The sequence below is a fragment of the Myodes glareolus genome, chromosome 15 (assembly GCF_982192425.1).
Source record: "Myodes glareolus chromosome 15, mMyoGla1.1, whole genome shotgun sequence".
In the NCBI taxonomy this organism is placed as follows: Eukaryota; Metazoa; Chordata; class Mammalia; order Rodentia; family Cricetidae; genus Myodes; species Myodes glareolus.
Genome location: NC_142040.1, coordinates 23,976,224 through 24,000,982, shown reverse-complemented (window position 1 = coordinate 24,000,982; position 24,759 = coordinate 23,976,224). Strand labels below are relative to the sequence as shown.

Genomic DNA, 24,759 nt, shown 5'->3' with positions numbered 1-24,759 from the left:
ACAGAATTATTACTTAAATGCATGAGAGAAATTACACTCAAATGAAACAATGAAATCAAGCCCCATAACCCCTCTAACTCCTAAGAATAAAACTCATTCAGTACTAGCAATTAATTTTGCCAATACTAATGAAATGAGGCTAATATTTGGAATGAGCCTTTGCTAGATAGTTAGTCATTATTACATGATATCAAGACGTATATTTTATCTACCTGGCTTTTCTTCAAGCTATTTTAACTATGGATTCTAGGAGTTCCACTGTTTTTAAAAATTATTCAGGAATTATTCTTTGAGATATATATAGCTACTATGTAATCTTTATGTAGAAAATAATTTTAAGATGTACTAGTTTGCTGCATTTGCTTAACTTTGTGAAGTTGTGACTCCTTGCCTGTTAAAACACCTGATGGTCTAATAAGAAGCTGAATGGCCAATAGTGAGGCAGGAGAAAAGACAGGCAGGGCTAGCAGGCAGAGAATATGAATAGGAAGAAATCTAGGAATGAGAAAAAAAGGAGGAGGACTTCTGGGGTCAGCCACCCAGTCACCCAGCTACATAGCCAGACATAGAGTAAGAAGGAAAGAAAAGGTATACAGTTATAGTGAACAATAAAAGCCCAGAGGCCCAAACCAGATGGGATAATTTAAGTTAAGAAGAGCTGACAAGAAACAAGTCAAGATAAAGTTGGACATTCCTAACTAAGAATCAACTTCTGTGTGTGATTTATTTGGGAGCTAGGTGGTAAACTCCCCCAAACACCAACAGAGTAAAAGATCACACAACATAATCTCACAAGATATATTCCATCTGATTGAGAAAGAAAAGGTATTACTTACATTTTTCCTTATTACCATTGGTATTGTGCAAAAAGTCTCCATCAGAACGAGTTGTAGGGAAGTCATCTTCATCATCTTCTACCACTAAAAAAATATTTAAAATATTACAGTGAAAATTGGTTTATTCTTATTTTCAACTGAGCATAAGATCTTATTCATTTTTTTTGTGTTTCCACTGGTTATGAAGACAGACATGCTTAATAAATATGTTGTGAAATGATATTAAATATATTACTTTAAAAATGTATTGTCATCTCTGGAATAGATGTTTACTGAGCTATACCTTATTTTACTCTTTAGTCTTTATAGTTTGAAAGAAATAGGTCCCCAAAGGGAGTGACACTATTAGGAGGTGTGGTCTTGTGGAATAGGTGTGGTCTTGTTGGAGGAACTATGTCACTGTGGAGGTAGACTTGGAGGTCTCATATATGCTCAAGATACCAGCCACTGTCTCAGACCACTTTCTATTCCCTGCCAAGGACTCAGTTCTTTCTCCAGCACCATGTCTCCTGCACATCATATGTCCTGCTATGATGACAATGGACTCAACCTCTGGCACTGTACGCTGCCACCTCATTAAACACTTTCCTTTCTAGTGTTGCTGTCATCATGGTGTCCCTGCACAGCAGTAGATGACCTAACTAAGGGCTCTTTCCACCCTCCAAATAAGGTCAATTTTATGACACTTTAATTGTTCTAGAAGGGTCTAGCAAGACAAAAGTACTTGCCACCATGCCTGACAGAGTTCAACTCTAAGAACCAATATGGCAGAAGTCAATAACCAACTCCCTCAAGCTGTCCTCTAACTTCAACATAGACACTGCTACCTACACATATACAGATATAATCAAAATAAAAATTTGAAGAGGCATAGAACTGACAGCTGTAAAGTGAGGGACACCTCTTTTACCTTCTGGAAATTCTCCAATCCGCTATTTTTGTATATACAGAAAAGTAATACCTGTAGATGTGATGTCAATTTTCATTTATTTCAGTGTGTATGTGCTCCTGAATATCCCTTTTAATTTTTTCAATTCCAAACAATTAAAACTTGAAAACAACATATGATTCTTTTTTATGATATGCCTGCTTCTGGCCCCCACCCCATCTCCGAGTGCTGGGATTAAAGGTGTGTACCACCATGACTGGTTCTTCTTTTTTTAAAAAAATGTACCCTGTTCCCTTTTCTTCTGCCCAATATGTTCTGATTTTGTTATATGCATTCTGTTTATAACACTTATTTTTGGAACCTCAGCTCTCAACTACTTTGCCTTTCATCAAGACTTTGTTTTTAATCCATTAATAAAAAACAATATTTACATCCTGACCACTGCTTCCCCTCTCCCTCTCTTTCCAGTTCTCCCCGTCTCTCCTTTCTTCAAGTTTTTTAATGGTCCCTTAGTTTTGAGACAGGATCAGCAGTGGACCTATGATCCCCCTACTCTAGCCTTTGTTATGACCTCTTTGTTTTATATTTTAATATGAATACTTGAAATTCCAAATCCTACAAAATCCAAAACTTACTAAGTGCTAACAAGATAAACAAGTTGAAAGTTCTTGACCCCCATGTATCCTAAATATACTAAAAAATTATCTTCACATTATATGTGTAAAGTATAAATATAACATAAATTTTCTGTTCAGTCTAGGGTTCTCTTCCAAAGACATCTCACTATGTCTACAGAACATATATTTTACAATTTAAAATAAGCCACAAATATTTCTGATATCAAGCGTTTTAGTGTGTGTGTGTGTGTGTGTGTGTGTGTGTGTGTGTGTGTGAGAGCAAGCACATACATCTGCATATGTGTGTGCTAGTACATATGTAGAAACCAGACATCAATGTCAGATGTCTTTTACTATTGATTTCTCCCTTATCTTTTCAGACAGGGTTTCTCAGTGAACCAAGCACTCACACAAATTAGCCAGACTGGCTGGTCACTGAGTTAAACGGATTCATCTGTCTCTGTCCTCTATGGATTAGGGATATATATATATACACACACACAACTCTGTGTGTACCTGAATCTGTCTGGCTTGGCTTTTTCACATGGTTGTTGAGCCCCAACTCAGGCCCTCATGGTTATGAAGCAAGCACATTATCAACTGAGAGTCATCTCCCCTGCCCTGGTAATAAACTTTGTGGACAGGGATATTTGCCCTGTATTATCTTTTGAGGACTTTTCTACAGAAGGAATTTATAAAGTATTATCTTACACATTTTCTGTTTCTTTACTGCAGGAGTACTTTTTATCTCATAGAAAGAGACTGCTTTAGTCTTTCTTGACAAGGGGTAAAAATCAGAATGAGAAATACTTTATTCACACATGAAATTTTTGCTACAGAAATTTCCAAATCACAAGTCATTACTATTGAGTAACACTGTGTATTGATTTTTATGCAGCTGAATATCATTATCTGACTTTTTTTCATGTCTATCCTAAGTCTTCCACATACTTTTGTGCCAAGATTAAATATGTTCTCAGGTTCTATTAATCTTTACCTGCTCATTGATAATTTATAAATATAAATTCTAAGAAATCCATTAATATGGCATACTGTTGCAAAACTGCTCTTCATGAAAGGTGTTAATTTGAGAAGAAAAATCCTACTAAAGTTTGTAGGCTTTACATTGGCTTTAGACAAATAAGTATGTTACCAAATAAATGAAATCTGGTACTATTTCTTTATATTAATTTACCTTGCATCTTTGCTCTCAGAAAACAGTCATTCATGCTAGCTACTGAAGTCACAATGCGACTATTCTTAAATTAGTTCTCCAGCAAATGTTATAATGATGACCTTCAAGTACCTTTTAAGATCCTTACTTCATTTGTTAGGATCTTTTCACATCTCTATAAGGGAACAGAGCGAGGCGAGGAAAACTAAACTGAATGCTGGGAGAAAGCAGGCAGAGTCAAAGAGATGCCATAGAGCTGCCAGAGAGAAAGAGGCAAGCTGCCAGCTAGAACCTTGTCAGTAGGTCATGAGTCTCATAGTAGAATATAAAAAAAAATAGAAATGGGTTAACCCAAGATAAAAGAGCTAGCTAGCAATACACTTAAGTGATTGGCCAAGCAGTGATTCAAATAATATAGTTTCTGTGTGATTATTACAGGAGTCTGGGAGCCCGGGAAACGAACAAGTGGCTTCCAACAACACATCTCCTACATTAAAAAAAAAATCTTATCAATGGAAAATTAGCAGTTTATTAATTACTCCCCTACCTACCACTTCCTACAACAGATATTTTGTCACATTTCTTCTAGTTATCTAGTCTCATGATGTGAAGGATGGTTTTTCTTGGCAAATTCAAATGGCCTTTATGCTTTCCCTTTTCCTTATGACTTTCAGAGGCTTGTTTACATTAAGCTACCCTCTATGTCTATTAGAAAAATTATTCAGACTCATCTGAGAAACAAAGAATATTATTTTATATTCTTCCTCTCTCCTCCTAAATGCTCTAAACCAGAAGAACTAGGGTAGAGGATATTGTAGAGATTAGTATGTAGCCTTTTAAGTTACTTCAGACTGTATGCCATGGGAATTTTTAGGTAGTACCTACTCTGGGTGACTATACTTTGCAAATCAGCATTTGGCTCCATTTTGAGTGCAAATGCACAATGATTCTACATCTCAACTGTGTATGAAGATATCACCATCTACCCCACATAACAATGAGAAATGGATAATACTTACAAGTAAAAAGGTACTACCTACAAACATATCAAAAGTAGACTTGAATCTGATAGTACATACAGAAGAACCAGGCCCATGAACTTATCAAACACATTAGACCAATGAAAGGTGCAACAACTTCATCTGGACTCCATAAAAAAGACAGCTAATACTATGGTGGTGTTAATGATGAGCCAACTGGACAGTTATCTGACCCCCTGACGCATGGGTTAAAGGACTAACATGTAGAAAATTCCTAAGTGTCTCAGAGACTTCTGTTCAGCACTAATGGATAGTAGCCTATTTAAACTCTTTGCTTTTGTCCAAACCCAACAACCTGTAACTGGTCCTTTAACTCAATCCTGTACCTATACAAATATTGCAATTTTACAGCTCAGCCCTATAGCTTAGCTCTAAGGGCTTTCAGTAGTTCTTCAACTGGGTTCCTCAGTATCCTATCTAACTACTTTACTTACAGTGACTTTCTTTGCATCTATAACAGGTCTCTGTTTTTACCTTTAATAAAGTACCCTTGAATTTAAAGATATTCTAAGCTTTCTGTAGCTATTCTGTAACCTAAATACATAAATATATAAACATACATGCATATATGTTGAGTCTGTCATCTGAGAAAATATTAGCAATTAAGATTGGAATAAAACTTGTGATTGCCAATGGCCACTGTTGAAGCAAGTCCATGAATGGAGTCATGTGAGAATTCTGAGTGCCTGTGAGAAAACTCCAAGTAACAAGACAAAAGTCATGTGACCTCAATTCTTAAAAAAATTCAAAACACAGAATTGTTCTCAGAAGATGGTTTCATGCTTCTCTCAGGTGTAGTAGATAGTGAGTTTACTTCAGATTACTAATTATTGCTTGCTGATGTTCTTCAATTAAGTGGTTAAACTATCCTTTATATATGTTAATAAAAAACATGTATTTAGCCACATGTGGCTTGTCTTTGTGACTGTCTACAGCTTAAATTCATGAGAACATTACTCAAGTGACCTCTCTTAACTCCCAGAGTATAAATTGTCTGGAGCTTTAATAAAGTTGGCTTTTTCATGAGACTTTGGTTTGTCTCATTTATCGGCTCCATTCTCCCAGGTCCTCCAACCTCTAGATATGTTGGGTTCATGACAGTATGATGAATTATTTTTTTCACAAGATCACCTATATGACATTTGAGCAACTTTTTCAGTACCCAAATATTTCTAAGATACAGGTGAATTAAATATTTCTCTCCAACTATTGCCATTTCTTTGTTGAAGTCTGTTGCCATTACCTAACAATGTGACTGGTGCATGCTGGGGAATATTATTCTCAGGTGTGTAACTTTTTGTCTATGCTACATTGGTTTAACTCTGTGAAGCTGTGTTACTGTGCCTGTCTAAAACACCTGATGATCCTATTGAAAGAGATTAATGCCAACAGTGAGGCAGGAGCAAGGATAGGTGGGGATAGCAGGCAGAGAGTATAAATAAAAGGAGAAATCTGGAAGGAGGAAAGAAAGAGGAGTAAGAGAACAAGAAGAGGAGGACATCAGGGGCTAGGCTTACAGCAAGCCACAGAGAAAGAAGTAAAGAAAGTATACAGAAATAGAGGAAGATAAAAGCCCAAGGGAAAAAATGTAGTCAGGATAACCAAAGAAAAGCTGGCTAGAAACAAGCCAAGCTAAGGCTGGGAATTCATAACTAAGAATAAGCCTCCGTGTGTGATTTATTTGGGAGCTGGGTGGTGGACCCCCTAAAAACCAAAAGAATAAAACATTACACAACAGCGCAATTAAGTAAGCATGAGGTCATCAGGGTGAGCCTGACCTACTGGTGTCATCATAAGACGCTCTCTGGAAGCATACATGTGCAGAAAAGATAAGATAGCAAGAAGACAGTGCTTATGTGCCAGCATCACCCTCGGGAGTAGTCAACACTGCCAACTCTTTGCTTTCACAACTGTGAGAAAATAAAACTTATTCAAGCCATTCAATCTCTGGTACTTTTAACTTTTGGAATAGTTAACACTTATATATACATGGTAAGTCTATTATAAAATTATAACAGACAATTACTGTCAAATATCTAAAAAGACTGCATGATAAATACAATAAAAACAATAGAAGAACTAATCGTGATGATATTCTCTTGATCCAGATGCTCATTCACTGTCAGATTACTAGAATGATTTATATCAGGATTTCCCCCCATCTTTAGTCTTTTACCATACTAATTAACATTACAATCATCTGCAAGTAATTTTTAAAAAAGATTACTTTCAACGCGTATCCTTCCTTACATAGTAATTTTTCAAATTACTGATGGGAACCTGATTTTAGATTAAATCACAATGTTTCTGAAGTTTAATATTTTCTGTCTAATTGCTTACCAGCACCAAATAGAGATTTCAACCTTTTGTTTTTTAAGCCTAATTTTATCTGTCTGTCTGTCTGTCTATCTATCTATCTATCTAACCAATGAAAATAAAAGTTGCTCTTGCTAACAGCAACTTCTTGTCTCCAGAATAAGATCTTTTAGGCACTTGAAAGAATTCTTCAGGGTCTGTGATACAGTCGATGTGCACATGCCTACGTGTGTGCTATCTTCTATTGATAAACACTGTCCATTATCTCACAGACTTTCCCACTTTTAAAGATTTATGGTGGAGATAAATTTAGTCCCCGTTATTCACCTTGCCCAGGTATTTAATTTTGCCTAAAAAATAGCCTTGAAGTTATTATTGTCTTCCCTCCACCACCATTTTTCCATAGGGATTGAACCTAAGGTTTCATTCATGTTAGGCAAGTACTCTGCTACTGAGCCTGTATGCTTGAGGAGGCCAGAGGTCAATGTCATATCTTCCTTAATCACTCTCTGAAATATCTTTTGGGACAGGGTCCCTCGCTGAGCTAATGGACAAGATTTCTGCTCCTGGTTACAATAAATAACAGGGACTGAATTTATTCTTTGCCATAAATCCTAAAAAGTGGACAGAACTTAAGAGAGAGGACACCTGTTATTAGATAACAATAAAGGAGTGATCCCAAGGGTTGGGAGCAAAGGCTAAGTTCCATGACTGCTCCAGGGGTCTGTGTAGACTGCTGCACTGAGCAGCAGCTCAGACAACACAGAGGAAGGCTTTCAGAAGGAGAGGAGAAACAAGGAGGACTACACAAAGGCACTGCCGGAAACCAGCAAGGGTTTCTTTAGAGTACTCAGTAGAGTAATGAGAGTCCCTGCAAATGAGGGGACTACTGACAGCAGGGACAAGCCTTCTGAAAAGATTCCAGGGAGCAGTACCCTGACCTTATGTGGGAGGGTAAGGAAAGTTACTTGTTCCCACAGTGCAAAATGGAAAGCCTCACAGTTTACAGGAGGCTAACTAGAAAATTCTGAAAAGTCTTGTCTCAGTAGTGGGGCAAAATGGAAATACATTACTGGAAGCTTTGGCTATTATACATGAAGTGCTCTCATGGTATTACTTTGAAAGCAGACTTGTGGTAAGTTACATATGGAAACCATAAGTCTTAAAAGTAGACATCAAAGTAACAGAGTTAAAGCATGAACAAAAGAGAAAAATAAAACTATAAAAATTTGAGTACAAAAGGCAGAGAAAGGAAACAAAAACAAAACAAATGGAAGACAAAAAGAATTTGAAATCCAACACATTTCATAAGGTCAAGAAATTTAGCCATGACCAGCAATGCACTTCTAGGGGTGAATTCAGTGCTAGATGCTAAGACTGCTGGAAAGGTCACGTTCACCTTCAGAACAAATTAAGAACAACTGAATATGTGTTGACATCAACAATATTTTCAGCACTAACAAAGGGGAAACAACTTTAAGCCTCAAATTAAAAGCTAATTGAACTGGGTGATGCATACACACCTTTAATCCCAGCACTTGGGAGGCAGAGGTAGGAGGACCTCTGTGAGTTTTGAGGTCAGCCTGGTCTACAGAGTGAGTTCCAGGACAGCAAAGGTTATACAAAGAAATCAAAACATCCAAAGCAAATAAATAAATACAAATAAATAGCCCTCCCCAACTAGAGGCTTTAAATCCATTCATTCTTCAAGTAAAAATAGTGGCAATAGCTTAATTAACCTTTATCCCTTTGAAGTTCATCCTTGGAGACAGCATCAGCACAGACATCAAAGTACTTCTGGAGAGTATCAACTTGTCTACATAGGATATCTCTAAAGGTTTCCATTTCAGCCAATTTTTCACGTAAACTGTGTCCTTTCTGCAAAGCACAAAGGAGAAGGTGTATGAATCACGTAAAATGAACCTGAACTGTTAACCCTATGATACTTAGTCACCTTTTAGGCTGGTATGATATCATTGAGGGAATGGAATAATTAAAGCTGTGAGTTTCTGTAGCATGAGGTACCCCACAACCGGCAAGTCCCAGAGAAAATCAATCACACAGAGATCTCTATAAGTTATAAAGCTGATTGGCCCATTAGGTCAGGCTTCTTATTAGTCCTTGTAACTTATATCAATCCATTATCATTATCTATGTTAGCCACACGGCTCAGTACCTTTCTCAGCATGGCAGCTCACATGTTGCCTCTTTGGTGATCTCCTCCCTAGCCTTCTCCTATTCTCATTGCTCTGTCTCTACTTCCTGTCTGGTTGACCCGCCTATACTTCCTGCCTGGCCAATCAGCGTTTTATTAAAATACATGATTGACAGAATACAGACAATTTTCCTGCACCAAGTTTCAAAGTAATATTCCTAGGAACAGGCTTGAAGAGGGTTTAACTAGTTGTCTGACCCTGACAAACCCATAGATAACAGGAAGTCAATACTGATAATCTCTCCACATAACATAACATTTTCCTATTAAACACTGTGAAGAAACACAGACTTTGAAATGGGAAAATACATTATTACACAGTTTAGTAGTACTGATGAGTGTTGTCAAGGGAACCCCAAAGGGAAGATGATATCAGACTGCACAAGTTATTCCTTTTCATTGCATATGAGTTACTTTACAAGTCTTTTAATAGAAAATCAAATAGTGTGATGTGATTTGTCTCAAGAGACACAAACTTTGATTTCTGTAGATGCATTGATTATTTTTTGCAGTGCTGGTAATTTTGCATGTTAGCCAAGTGCTCTACCAATGAGCCACATCTACAGATGTTGGTCAGTTTACATCAGCAAATCATTTTAATATTCTCCAGATGGTATTTTACCTAATTAATGAATGATAACATCTCACATGTTCATTTTATATTTATGTATACCATGATTTCATCCCTTAAGAACTTATTTTACAACAACTTCAAGTAAATTACATTGTGGAAAATGTCTTTTAAAAACCTATTAAGGGCTGGTCAAACGGCTCAGAGGATAAAGGAACCTACTGCCAAGCCTGACAACTGGAGTTTAACTCCTAGGTCATGTGGTGAAAGGGCAAAACCAACCCTACTAACTGTCCTCTGAGTTACATTTGCCTGTTGCTGCACACACACACAAATGATAACCTAAGTTGTGCCACAATATCCAATTTTAAACTCACATGACATTGCCTTAAAGCACCATAATCACAAACCTTGAATGAAGACGTGGATGTAGCAGAATAACCACTTGCTCCAGACACCAGTGACACCATTGAGCCATGTCTACGCAAGCTGGACTCAGATCCATATCCTGATTCAGTCTAAAAAAGAAAGTAAAGGCTACATGAAAAAAAAATAAATAGAAATATTTAAGAGAATGAAAAAAATTAGTAAGGGTATTTAACAATGATTACCAAGATTTGGATTTGCATAAAAAATAGCCAATCCACTGATGCAAACAATACCTTTCATGTCTCCATTGACATTTTAATTTAGAATATCACATGTTACACTACCAGGCTAACAAGTTATTTAGTAATATGATCTAATAGTCAAATTCATAAGGACAGAGAATAGCTGTCAGCAGAAAATGGAGAAGGGTTTCAATGAGGAAAATGAAAAAGGTATGGAGCTGGTTGAGAAACAAGCATTAATATACTTTTGTTCTTTAGAGGCAAGTCATTGACCCTAACACAGATAAATATACTGCTCCAGTGAAACTCTTCCTATTATCCCAATTTGTATCTATTTTATTTTAAAAAGATTTTGTATTATTTTTAAGTTTGTGTGCCTGTGTATGTGCATGCATGTGAGTAGCTATTTGGGTATGTGCACATGAGCTCAGGTACCCACCAAGGCCAGAGGTTTCCAATCTCCTGAAATGGTGGGTGTGCGCTGCGCCTCTCAAGGGTGCTGGAAATTGAACTCAGGTCTCTGGAAGTACAGTATATGTTCTTATCTGCTGAGCAATCTCTCCAGCCCTATCTCTGTATTTTCAACCATTCTTATTACATTATAATTATAGGTTTAGCATCAAATTATAATAGCTTATGTTTAAAAATTGCTACTTGATATGGATCTTTCTGAAAGCCAACTGTAAATGTTCTTTTTAAAAAAATTACCTTGACATTTCAACTTTGCTAGTCCATTATGTCATGGAGGGTAAATGTGACTCCTGGGTGTTTGTGTATAGTGCCAGTACTGCCATAAAATATTTTCTCCCATTTTAATGAGCTGGATAGCTTTCAGAAGATCCATTTTACATTCTATTCTCAACCAAATGCACTACTAGTAATATTGTCAAAGAGTCAGCTATTTGAAAATTTTCCAAGTTCCTGAAACCAAAGATTTTGGATCCAATTACAGCGAATCATGTCTGGAAAGTTGGCTCAGTGGTTAATAGTACTTGTTGCTTTTGCAGAGGACCCAGATTGATACTTAGCATCCACATGGTGGTTAACAACCCTCTGTAACTTCAGTCTTAGGGGATTCAATACCTTCTGACTTCTATGAGCACCAGGCACACATGTGGTACACATACTTATATGCAGATAAAATACTCATACCCAATAAAACAGAATAAATAAAGCTACTAATGAAACAAATTACAGTAAATCAATGCTTTTGTTGAAAAATTCAGGCATCTGTACCATATCATTTGCTGGAACATCACATTGTACCTATTATGGTTTTAAGCAAGTATATTTGCTTTTAATTTACAGTTTTAAGCAAGCATATTTAATAGCTGCTGTGGGATGGTCGTTCTGTGTGCTGTGAATATGTATTGCTTCCAATGGTTGATAAATAAAGCTGCTTTGACCTATGGCAAGGCAGGGAAGAGCCAGGTGGAAAATCCAAGCAGGAGAAGAAAGGTAGAATCTTGGAGACACCAGGCAGTCATTAAGGAAGCAAGACATGTAGAAAATGAGGTAATGCCACAGCCATGTGTGAATACTAATATTAATAGAAATGGGATAATTTAAATATAAGAGTTAGCTAGCAGTACGCCTGAGCCATCAGTCAAACAATTATAATTAATGTTAAGCGTGAGTGGTTGTTTGGGAACTAGCAGGCGGGAGAGGAACCTCCGTTTACAAATGGCGCCCAACATGGGAGTGTGGATCCACGTAAGACCTGAGAAAAGTTTTAAAAGGTTTGAACACAGAGAAATGGGGCCACACTGAGCTTCCAAGTCTCACAGTCTCATGCCAGCAGCAGTGCAGAGATGTGTCTCCCAACAGCTGCCTGCAGGATGGAGCCAGTTGCCAGGAGCTAAGCAGCAGGACAGGTTTTGCAGTCTCATACAGGCCTTGGTACAGAGAGGTTAATCAGTTGTGTGCTGTGTAGTGGATCTAGCTTTTGCTCATACAGACAAAAAAATGCTAAATGAAACACAGTAAAAAGAGGTCCAGACAGAAAAACCTCTAAAACAGGTTCCAATGTGTTTTACATCATGCATAGGCTGAAGAAAGAATATGGGTATAAACAGTCACAGAAAGAAATAGTTTAAAAAATAATAAAGTCTTTAAAGAGAGAGTAAAATTAATATAAAAGAAAAAAGCCATGTAAGATGGCAAACACGGGGAATCTGGATCCTATATATTATTGGGTTGATTTTGAAATTTTTGATTGTTGATAAGCAAATGACAGCTGCTAAGACACAGGGGATTGAAGAGACTGAAAAAATATACTAACATAAATATTTAAAAAATACCTTAACTTTACAACAGAAGTCAAAAATATATTTATAAAATTGAACATAAAAGATGCATGACTTTAGAGAAGTGGTTTTGCTTTTGTTTCCATAGGAAACAAGAGGCTATGGATTAATTCCAGGTTAAGATGGATCAATTTAGATCAAGGAAAACCTTCTTAAACTTGACAGGCAATATCTATCAACAAAGGTTACCACTGGTCCTCCCAAGACTTGGTCATTATCTCAAAATTTTATCAGAGGTCCTAAAGATACTTTGTTTACACATAGCAGGGAGCAGTTTGGAGAAAACAATGTTCACATTTCCAAAAGTTGGGGGGCATGGATAGCCTTTGGTTATTTGGTGGGTTATGGATATTTGTTATATTTAGGGCAATACAGAAATATAGACTAAAAAGACAACTATTAATTTTAGATATTTTGCATTGGAATGGATTTTGGTATAATGATACAAATTTAAAAGCTAATTTTGTTACACTGTATGTATGCTTCTATTCTTCTTTAAAGGATTTTTTTGCATTTTGATACAAATGTAAGGTTATTATCCTTATACTGCATTATCTGTTCTATTTTTGCTTAAGATATTAGACATCTCATACCTATACAACTTGCTTAATTATGCAATATGAAGTTTTAGTCCTTAAAAGCTATTCAAGATAATAGATACAGGCAGGCCAATAATCACCCATTTCTATCAAACTTGTTTTCATATTAGCTAGGTTTTCAAGGTAATACAGAGGCATTATTTCAGATAGATGGGCAATCTTAAAACACTTCTAAAAACCTACAAAATATGGGATTTAAAATGTTTTAATAACTTAAGACTTTTTTCAACATGAGATTTGTCTGTTCCTGGCAGCACCAATTACTTCAAAGTGGATGATGGGCACTAAAGAAACTTGTTATGGAGTTTGCTTTCAATGTGGCAAGGCTAGCCATTTGGGCAAGAAACTGTCCTTGCCTGGACTGCTTGACAAACACTGTATAAACTGGACATATAGGACCCACAGAAACTGACTACTAAACATTGTCAAAATAAGGCAGGATGGTCTTTCAAGGTTCCTGCTTCACAGAAGAAACTGACAGGCATTCTACAGGACATAGAGGAAAGCAAGTGATGAGCTTTGCCAAAACAGGCAGGGCAGTCCTTGAAATTTCTTGCTTCACTGAAAAGTCTGCCAGATACTCTAGGCCTATAGGGTAAAGATGAAGGCCCCATCATTACAGAATAACTTTGGGTGACTGCCCAGGAAGCAGCTGTTTCTGTCATTTCTAGAGTTTTGGAAGTTGCTTGCACTTCCTGTTTACTCAGGTAATATTATATCCTTCTGGGTCTTGTTTTAAAATATTTATTTATTTATTTATTTATTTATTTATTTATTTATTTATTATGTATACAATATTCTTTCTGTGTGTATGCCTGAAGGTCAGAAGAGGGCACCAGACCTTATTACAGATGGTTGTGAGCTACCATGTGGTTGCTGGGAATTGAACTCAGGACCTTTGGAAGAGCAGCAGGCAATGCTCTTAACCACTGAGCCATCTCTCCAGTCCCCCTTCTGGGTCTTTGATGGAGTTGAAGACTAGATAGTTATAATTATAGTTTTCCTTAATTATGACAAAAGATAAATTAGATATGAAAGTTCAGACTCACTAAGATAGGACATTTGATAGAATATTTTCTTTAATTTTGCCAAATACAAATAGACTAAATACTGTATCTATAATTCTTGCTTGATAACTATTTTGTTACATGTAATTTTATTATGTTAAAGTTAAAACCTTCCTTTTTGATTAGACAGAAAAGGGGAAATTCTATGGGATGGTCTTTCTGTACACTGTGAATATGCATTGATTTTACTGGTTGATAAATAAAGCTCCTTTGGTCTATGGCAGGACAGACCATAGTTAGGAGGGAAAGCCAAACTGAATACAGAGAAAAAGAAGATGGAGTTGAGAGATGGTAGCAAGCTGCCACAGTGGCAAGACATGCTAGAGAAAAGAAGCCATGTGGTGATACACAGATTATTGGAAATGGATTAATTTATATGTAAGAGCTAGCCAGTCATAAGCTTGAGGCATTGGCCAAGCAATTATAATTAATATTAAGCCTTTGTATGATTATTTTATAAGCAGCTGTGGGACCAGGTGGGATACAGAAAAGCTTCTGACTACAAACAGCTGTACTTTTTTTGAATGGAGGAAAATCATATAGGTTTTTCAAACAATACTTAGAGATAAGTACTAAAAGTAAAGGAACAATAGCTATATTATGTATCATTTTAATCTCAGTCACTAAATTTGTTTATCTTCACTTTGCTCCTCTACCTTCCCTTTCCTTCCTTTCTACTGAGGGTCTTATATGTATTTCATAAAACAACAACACATACAAACACATACACTCACACAGAGCAAAATTCTGATAAGAGGGGGATGTCAGGGTACAGTATAAGTAATGACTACAAAAAGGTAGAAGAAAATTCTAGGGGCGTCTATCAAAATGCAAACTCTGAGTAAATTAAAATCAGTATAATTTGAGAATATAAATGTTCTTAGAAGCCTTTATACTGATTTCAGTATCACAGAAGCACACCACACTAAAAGGGATCTGTAATTTCAGCAATCCTATAGTTCAGAGTAAAACGTCTTATCTTATAATGAGGTCTGCTGCAAGCCGTACAGCAAAGGTTTTCTGGAGGCATTTTCATTTAAAGTGGTTTGAAGTTTTTTTTTTCTTTTTACAAGAATGTTAACTTGTAAGATTAGTATTTCTACATTTTAATAGTATAGATTTAGTAATTGTCAAGGACTGGAATTAGAAATAGGAAAAATTTCTCTGTAACAGCCAAAAAAAAAAAAAAAAAGACTTTCAGAAATTGAATATCTCAGATACCTATTTGAGACAAGAGTTTCATTTCTAAGTAGAAATTAAATACAATATAATTCTCTACAATTTATAGTTGAATTTAAAGATAAAAAACAAATTATAGACACTTTACTTTAAAATATTCAAAATTCAACAACTGATTTACTTGCTCACACCCAGAAGGTACAGAGTAAGTCAATGTTAGTGATGCTTTTGAAGGCCTTGCAATAAACAAAAACAAGAAAAGCTTTATTAATTGTTTCAAACATTACAGCTTTTTATATTTTCTCTTTCTTCAAGTTCCAATATCTTAATAAAGGCGATATCATTTTATTACAAAGACATCATAAAACAGACCCCATTACAACTTTGGCACATAGACGCTGAGTCATGGATAATGAACAAATGCTCATTATGAATAGAGTACCTGCTTTAACTCTTAGTTTCCACTAAATAAATTCCACGATAAATTATGGAAATCAGTCCAAAAAAGGAAAATCCAGTAACCAAAGAAATCTCTATTTCAATGTTACTCATTGTAAATAACAAAAAAGATTCATTGCTCTAGTTCTGTAACTGCAATAGTTTTAACAAAAATGAGAGCTACAAATATCAAGAACAGTTGCATATTAAAAGAATAGCCAGACTGCCACTTTAATACACATGAATAGTGCTCAATTAGTTCTGTATTTCTTTCAAATCAATCATCAAAGAGGTTAGTATGAAAAGAAAAACTTTGTCAAAGAGACCAATAATAATCCTAAAGGAACAATAATTATTTTGAATATGAAAAAGCAACAATATTAATTTGAATTTAAAATATCTGTTTTTTGAGTGCGGAGTATGGTAGAGGTAGATGGAAATGGGCAAAATAATTATCACAATACAGTATTATGTTCATTAGTGTAGTTTTACGGTTAATCCTTGAAAGGAATGCTGGTCTTTTTCTTAATCTCACTTATTCTCCCCCATGAAAGAAGCTGAACTTAAAATCTTTAGCCACCTAGTCATGAATATTTTGAAAACACCAATTTTACCTAAGACTGCCAACACGGAATTCCAATAGTTACCAAAGGACTACCTTTCCTTTCCTAAATATTTGCTTTAATATTCCCCACCCCTCTCCCTGTTCAGCTGCAACAAAAACCTCTTCTTTCTCAAGTCTTCAGAGTTTATAAGGAATATTCCTTTACACAGATGTAAAATGTCATTTGGCCAAGGGCACATATTAGAAATATCACATATAAAATGAAGTTTACCTCTAAATATCATATTTATTAATGAGACCATATCTTTATTATATTAGAACATTCCTTCCTTACAAAAAGCAAACGGAAAAAAAAAGACAATAAGGCATTCCCCCAACCCCCAAACAACAAAATCACAGAAAATAAAGCAGGCTCCCTGTCCAGTAGAGGGAGTCATTAGCACTTTTCAATGCTATGCTTGGAAAGCTGATAAGGGTTACTATTGGTCAAAGCACAATAGTAACCTTTAGACTAATGCCTTTATCCTACGTGCTTGGGATTTTTATGCTTCAGAATATTATAACTTAAATCATATAGCTATGAATTTAATAAAATAGTAGAAATGCCTACAAACTTAACTACCCTTAAGGTTTGATAGTTTAATGAAGAGGGAGATTACTTTAAATATTATTATTTTGCATCATTAACCCGTCTAAACCCTAAAAGAAGTGGCACATAAATACACTAAATATCAGATTTAGAAATTTAAAGCACTTTTTCCCTACTAATGATCTTTGGCAAGTAACATAGCAAAGAAACTGAGGCAAAATTAATTTCCATATGGTATCAAAAATTACCTAGTAATTATTTTAATTATAAGAAAGGAGAAAATACAAGAATAGTAACATCAAAATATAGATCTTTTTCTGAAATTGAAATTCTAAAGCCCAATCAATTAAACTACAAACTGCTGTAAACATCAGTCTACCATCAATATTATAAGAAAACAAACCCTATGAGAAACAAGATGCTATATCTTAAGAGAACAACGGAAATTTGAGTGGCTAGACAGACATTTCAGCCATCAACAACCACCTGTAACTCCAGCTCCAGGGACCAGATGCCCTACTCTGGAGTCTACTGGCACCCATACTAACATGACATACCCCACCTTCACATAATTAAAAAAACTTTTTAAAAGTATGTTTTAACACATTTATTCCAGAACGCTACACTTAAAATCATAAACAGTAAAGGCTAAGAGCTAGGGTTTCTTTACACCGGCATTATGAGTGCTGTACATGTATCTTATTTAACTCTTCTGCATGAGATAGCAATATATTGTAATAAAGTCACAATACTAGTAAGAAAAGGAGCTGGATTCAACACATCCTCCAGGTACTCTCGCTCACAGTAGGTATTGTGCTCCAGACTCTCAGAGAAAGGTCGGTGTTGGAAGTTCTGGCAGTAAGTAGCAACTGACAAAGGATCAGCTGAGCAGTTGAAGCAGGAGCAAGAAAAATACAGGAAATAAAAAGGATGAGGGGGCAAAGGGAAGACAAAGAGGAAAAGGAAAGGGAAAAGACAGGAGTTGACAAAAGATTGTAATGGGTGAAAGAAGAGAACCTACAGGCCTGACCCTCAGACCCCAGGCTAAGACTGTTGCAAAAACCCTGGATCCTGAAATAGGAACAATATAACACAGGTTCAGAGTTCCAATATGGATGGCATGCAATGGCTAACTAATTAAGAGGGAGGGTGGCTCTTGCTGCTGCTTATTCCTTTTTCTTTCTTTTTTTTTTTTAAAGATTTATTTATTTATTATGTATACAACATTCCTTCCATGTATGCTTGCAGGCCAGAAGAGGGCACCAGATCTCATTATAGATGGCTGTGAGCCACCATGTGGTTGCTGGGAATTGAACTCAGGACCTCCGGAAGAACAGTCAGTGCTCTTAACCTCTGAGCCATCTCTCCAGGCCTGCTTATTCCTATTTACTGTCAAAACCTGCTACTGTAAGATGATGAGGGAAACAAAAGCTGTTGGAAACCAGCATTTGAAGTGTTTCTTGTCCACTCACAATTTCTATGTACATAGAACAAAAGAACCCTAAGCCAGTGAGTGGACTGGGGACAATTTAAATAGATGCCACAGCTTTCTAACTGCTTTGGTTTTTGTCCTCCTAGAATTTCTTCCCTTGTATGCTCAGGTTAAAGAACAGTAATCTACTTCTTTCACTTCTTAAAATATAGTTGATCTCACTATTTCCAATAGGATCTTTAGCACAGTATGTATAGGGTTTTGTTAACAGCAGATATACAATTACATAGAACTTTTAACCTCTTTTCATTTACTATCCATTCTTTTAAATAATGTATATCAGTAATGTAATAAAGAAGGTTTTTGTTCTAGCATGTATTTGTGGGTTTATTCATATTTGAAATATGAATCAAGGTGAATATTTTTAAGTGTGGCATTTAGTATTACCAAGTATATCCACACCGTGACACAAACAATCTCTAGACATTTCATCCTGTGAAACTGGAATTCTCTATCTGTTAAACAGCAACTTACCATTTCTTCCTCCTTCCAACTGTGGCAACCACTATTCCTGCTCTAAGATTGCCTACACACACAGTGGCCGTTAAAGGTTATTCTTTAAAATCACCAATCAAGTCTTTGTCCATTTCTGAACTGATTTTGAAGTTGTGGTTAGGTTTTAGAAGTTCTCTGTATAATCTGGCCAAGCGGTGGCAGTCATGCCTTTAAATCCCAGCACATGGTTATTAGTGATCACTCCTATACAGATCTACAATGAAAAAAAAGAACAAATGGGGCAAAAAAAGAAATACAAACATAACTGTTTAAGAGGAAAAAGAGTCCAAGAGAATGCAATATTGAAGCCAAGCCTTGTGCTCAAGGATAAGATTAATTTCAATAAAGGCCTGATGCTAAATGGTATAAAAGGAGTGGTGTTCTCAGAAAAACACCTCCCAGATAATCCTGCAATTTGGGAAAATAGCAGGCTTTAGGAATTATCTGTTTTTAAAGAGCAACTACAAAGGAAACTTTATGCAACTGTAATTCAAAGAGGGGGTCAGATTATATCCCAAGCAAGCAAGAACTTCAAAGAAGCAAGAGATTTCAGCCATATGGTTCGGGCTTTAGTCACTGAAGGATACAATAAGGGGTTGTGGAATCTTCCTCAGAGGTTAAAGAAAACTACTAAGGCCAAGTGAATGGCAGGGGAATCTCTGCATGGAGGCCCAAAGAAGCCATAGTGAGAATCTTGGAAGGTGAAGCATGAGTTGCATTGGAGATTAAGACGTTGGGAGATGGCCAGAGCAGTAGGATACTTGCCAGGCAGAGCTGCAGACAGGGTGTGGAACCAGCCCAAGAGAGGTGTTTTGCAGTCAACAAAGCTGAAAGGACCCAAAGAGTTACTACCTAGTAAACCCTTAGTATAAGACACAGTTTTACAGGATTTAGAGTTTGTCCTGCTGGGTTTCCGTCTTGCCTTGACTCAGTATTTCCTCACAACAGTCCTTCCCTTTTAGTATGGAAATGCATTTCCTGTGCCACTGTGTGTTAGAAGTATGTAATTTGCCTTTTGACTTTAACGGTGTTGAGATTGGCATGAGTCTCAGAATACATTTTGGACTTTTAAACAGTGTTGAAACTGTGGAGGACTATGGAGACTTTTGAAGTTGGACTGAATGCATTTTGCATTATGATAATCGCTACAAGCTTAAGGGGCAAGGAAGTAGGATGTGGCAGTTTGAATGAGAATGGCCACCACAGGCTCATATATTTGAATACTTGGTTCCTAGTTGGTATATCAAGAAAGACACTGTGATGCAGAGAACACTACCAGACTAGTAGTTCTATTCTACAACTTCTTAAAGCCAGCTCTTTAGAAGCCATCTTAAGAGCTCTTAAGAGCCATCGCTCTAGCATTCCTTTGACTTCTTTTGACAATCTTCACTGTTCCAGTTTTAACTATTTCAGCTAAATCCTAAGTATTATTTTGGATGCTACTGTGAATTAATTTTTGTTATTTCCTTTTCAGATTGTCACTGTTACTGTATAGAGATGTTAAAGGTTCTATAACGTTCCCAAATAGCACCACTGACAGGAGACCAACTGCTCAAATACATAAGCCTATGGGGGACATTTTTCATTTCAATCACCACATTTCAAGCTAGAGAGATAGCTCAGCAGTTAGAAGCAGTGGCTGCTCTTTCAGAGGACCTAGGTTCAATTCTCAGCACCCAACATGGTGGCTAACAACTATGTGTAATTCCGATCCCAGAGGATCCCATGCCCTCTTCTAGTGAACAGACATCCATGCAAACAGAATGTCCATATTCATAAAATAAATAAATAAAAATCAAAAACACAACCGCCATATAAAAACAATACATGATCACATTAAACTGAAAAATGCATTTAATGAAATTTTAAAAATCCCTACAATATTTCAGTTTTAACACTGTTTCAAAGTCCAAAGTGTCTTTTGAAACTTAAGGCAAATTCTTAACTGTAAACCCCTGTAAAATCAAAAAGCATGTGGCAAAATTTCAATATCAATGGCATATAATATATTTTCCTGTTCCTAAAGGAAGGAAACACTGAACCAAAGCAAGACCAAAACCCACCAGCCAGACAACAAATTATGTAGCCCTATGCCCAATGTCTGGGACTTTAAAGGGCTTAGATTAATCTGCCCCTCCAGCTTTGCTGTATGTGAGACACAGCTCTCTCGGGCTCATTACACTCCCTATAGGAAGCAGGAGATGATGTCTCACGGTTCTGGCATCTCCAAGATTTGCAGGCTCCTCCTCAAGTCAGACTTCACTCTTTTTTTCATCTGAGTGCTTCACACATGAACACCGCACCTATATCACTCCCACACCTTCCTCCCACAACTCCAACTTCTCTCATGTTCCCTTCACTCCCAAGTTAAAGATTTCTTACTTAATTATAATTGCTACTTACACAACACAGACACACACTTACATGTATTGCTACTTACACACACTCACATGTATTGCTACTTACACAACACACACACATACACTCACTTACTGAACGCAATTATCTTTGCTTATATATTCATGTGTCCAGGGCTGACCACTTGGGACTGGACAACCTATCTGGAGCTTGTCCCTGAAGGAAACTCACTTATCTTTTTCTCAGAGGCAATGATCACCTGTTGTTCTTCTTCAAGGGATGAGATCATGTGAAATTTCTCGTTTGCACTGGCATGTCAACTGGTGATGGTGTGATGCTGATCTTTTCAGGAAGCCATCTTGTTGAGAACTCATGGGTGCATTTTCTATATCATGTTTATAAGATACTATTGAACAAGACAACCTGAACTTCTGGTCCTTATAGTCCTTCTATCCACTCTTCCAAGATTTTCACTGAGCCTTAGATGTAGGAAGGAGTTGCACTTATTATCAACATTGTGACTAGTTGTAGATCTCTGTAACAGTCTCTATGTGGTGCAAAAAGAAGCTTCTTTGATGAGGGGTGAGAGCTTTATTTATTCTGTATGTATAATTTATTTAGAAATTATATTATATTCAGATCCTAGTAGTAGGCTCTCCTCTAAGATCTATGACCTCTCTAGGAGCTGCCTAGTTTTATAGCATCCAGCAAAATTCCTTCCTACTGAGCAGGCTTGAAGCCCTATTAGACAGTTGGTGGTTATCCCCAAAATAATACTGACTCTACTGCACTACTGTGGATATCTTGCTGGTCCTGTCATCATTGTGGTTCACAGGCTTTCTAGCTGGGTAGGACTACCAATGGCTCCTCTCCCTTGAAAACTTGTACAGCACCTTTTAAAACTGTGAGAGTTTTAAGGAAGAAGAAGAAGGCTTCCAGGCCAGTTCCAGCCTGATTCTTCTAAGTCCTATGTCTGAAGTGTGCCAGGCTTTGCTTTCACAGCTCCACCTAATGAGCTTTTAGAGTCTCTGATTAGTGACTCCAGTATGGCCACATTTTGCCTGGCCTCAGCATCTCTGAAACCTAGAAGGAAGAATCCACGAACTCTCACTCTGTTTTTCACACTTCCAAAGTCAGTACACTGTCAAGTTTGGCTGCCAGCTTGAAATGGATTTTCACCCTCTTCGACACATTAGCAGCAGCTTTCTTACCTTGAACCGACTGCTTTTATATGATTTCTTTTTTCACAAGCTGGAAGCTTAGCTGGGTGAGATCTTGCCAAGAGGGCACCCTTTCCATTGTTCCAGCGGAGAGCAGGAAACCTTTCTTTAATGGTGCCAATCCCAACAAGCCTCAAAGCAAGTGCTTGACTGTAACATTAAGCTTCCTAGTGCTCTTTTTCTTCAAACTGTACATTTTGTATTTCTTAGTGTCCCACTTATTCATTTTCATTATATTTCACTGCATAAGAATTATAAGTAATAACCATGCCACAGACCTGATATTATGCTATCTTGAAATTAACTTGCCCAAAGAATTTGGTCCATTACTATTAATTTAGCTTCAGGGAAGAACTTAGCACACATCCACAGAAGGCAGACAGATTCTTTACTAAAATTTCACATGCAAGTCCTCTAGTTCAGTTTCTAATATAGTATTTGCTTCCCTCTGAAATACATGATACAGGCCTCTAACTTCTGAATTCCTCTCTGTATTTACTGTCTTCCACGCACCTAATAGAATGGCAACAATAAGCTCTAAGCTCTGTTTACAATACTGTTCTGCAGGTTTTAGTCCACAGTTCCAAACTCATCCACAATGCCTTTAACAAGCTATTCACAGGAGCAAACTACTCCTGAGAACAACTTCCATATTGGTTGTTTTGTGTTACTATAATGAAAAACTGTAACCTAAAGCAAATTGTAGGCAAAAGTGCTTCATATGACTTATGGTTCCAGAGGGAGAGTCTCTAATAGTGAGGAAGGCACGGCATCAGACAACCAGAGCAAGTCACTGAGAGTCTATTTTCAAACACCTGCAGAAAGCTGAGGGTGTAATGGGTAATCTGGGTCAAGCTGACTGCCTGAAATAAACTAAAAAACCCAAGCAGCTGGGCATGCCTATAAGGAGTGTTTTTTTTTCTTGTTTGTTTTTCATTTTTTTAAAAATTACATTATATGAAGTCTACTAAACCTAACCTAAATTTGGGCTATATGTTCTGGTGGCGGTCCTCACATAAAAAGACACCAAAGAAGGAAGTTTTGCCTTTTGCCAGTTGCTCTCACCGTACCTGGCAGTTCATCTATGCTATTACAATGCATTACATTACTTCACTGGTGTAGGAGGATCTTCTGTGTACATGCTACTTTCATTGGTTAAATAAAGATATTGCCTTGGCCTTTTGATAGGGCAGAAAATTAGGTGGGCAGGGTAGACAGAACAGGATGCTGGGAAGAAGGCAGGCAGAGAGCTGCCTGCCATGAAGCTGCCAGGTCAGACATGCTGAATCTTTCCTGGTAATCCAAGAGCTTGTGGTGAGGTGACATACAGATTATTAGAAATGGGTTGAATCAAGATGTGAGAGTTAGCCAATAAGAGGCTAGAACTAATGGGCCAGGTAGTGTTTAAATGAATACAATTTCCATGTGGTTATTTTGGGGATTAAGCTAGCCGGGCGGCGGGATGCAGCCCATTCCTTTTTACAACACTTCACTGGTGTCAGAACCTACTTCTTCAGAATGCTAAAGACCAGCAGCATTCTAGGAGTCCTCCAGGACTCTAGCACCAGACCTGGACAGTTAAAACATTCAGGACCTTTCTGGTAGGAGACAGTCATTGTTAGACTACCGGAACCATTTCCATAACCTGAAAGCCACTCTAGTAAATCTACTTTTTATGTGTTTATCCTGTCCCTGAATTTTTCCTTCAGTTGTTAGTTTTTATTTCAGGTATTTTGATAGTCTGCTTGTGTGTGTCTGTGTGTGTGTGTGTGTGTGTGTGTGTGTGTGTGTGTGTGTGAGAGAGAGAGAGAGAGAGAGAGAACCTGGTGTGAAAACACCTGAGCCTATGGGGTCATAGTTCATTCTAATTAACACATGTTTATATCAATTTATTATTTTTTTGCTAGGCTACCAATTAGTTGGCATATTATTTTTTTGTAGTATTCTACTACAAGACTTCTTGTAAATTAGTAGTAATGTTCTCTTTTACACTCTGTTCTTATTCTCCTTTTATCTTTTAATATACCTGGCTAAAGGTCTATCAATTTTGAGTCTTTCCTAAGAGAAAACTCTTAGTTTTGATGATTGTTATTTTTCCACTCCATACTTTGTGGTTTCCGACTCATCATCATTTTGTTATTGTTGTTCTGAATTCTGCTGGCTTTGTGTTCAGTTTGTTTCC

At 36.9% G+C, this 24,759-nt stretch overlaps 1 protein-coding gene across 2 annotated transcripts in view; it reads right to left on the bottom strand.

The window, feature by feature from the left end:
* Cert1 (ceramide transporter 1) overlaps positions 1-24,759 on the bottom strand; it is a 110,188-nt gene that overhangs the window by 32,021 nt on the left and 53,408 nt on the right. For both annotated transcript variants that reach the window (XM_048441496.3, XM_048441497.3), the window contains exons 4-6: positions 10,069-10,176; positions 8,612-8,750; positions 837-920 (exon numbers count right to left, since the gene is read on the bottom strand). In XM_048441496.3, the coding sequence (XP_048297453.1) occupies positions 837-920; positions 8,612-8,750; positions 10,069-10,176 (331 nt within the window). The remainder of the gene's footprint in view (positions 1-836; positions 921-8,611; positions 8,751-10,068; positions 10,177-24,759) is intronic.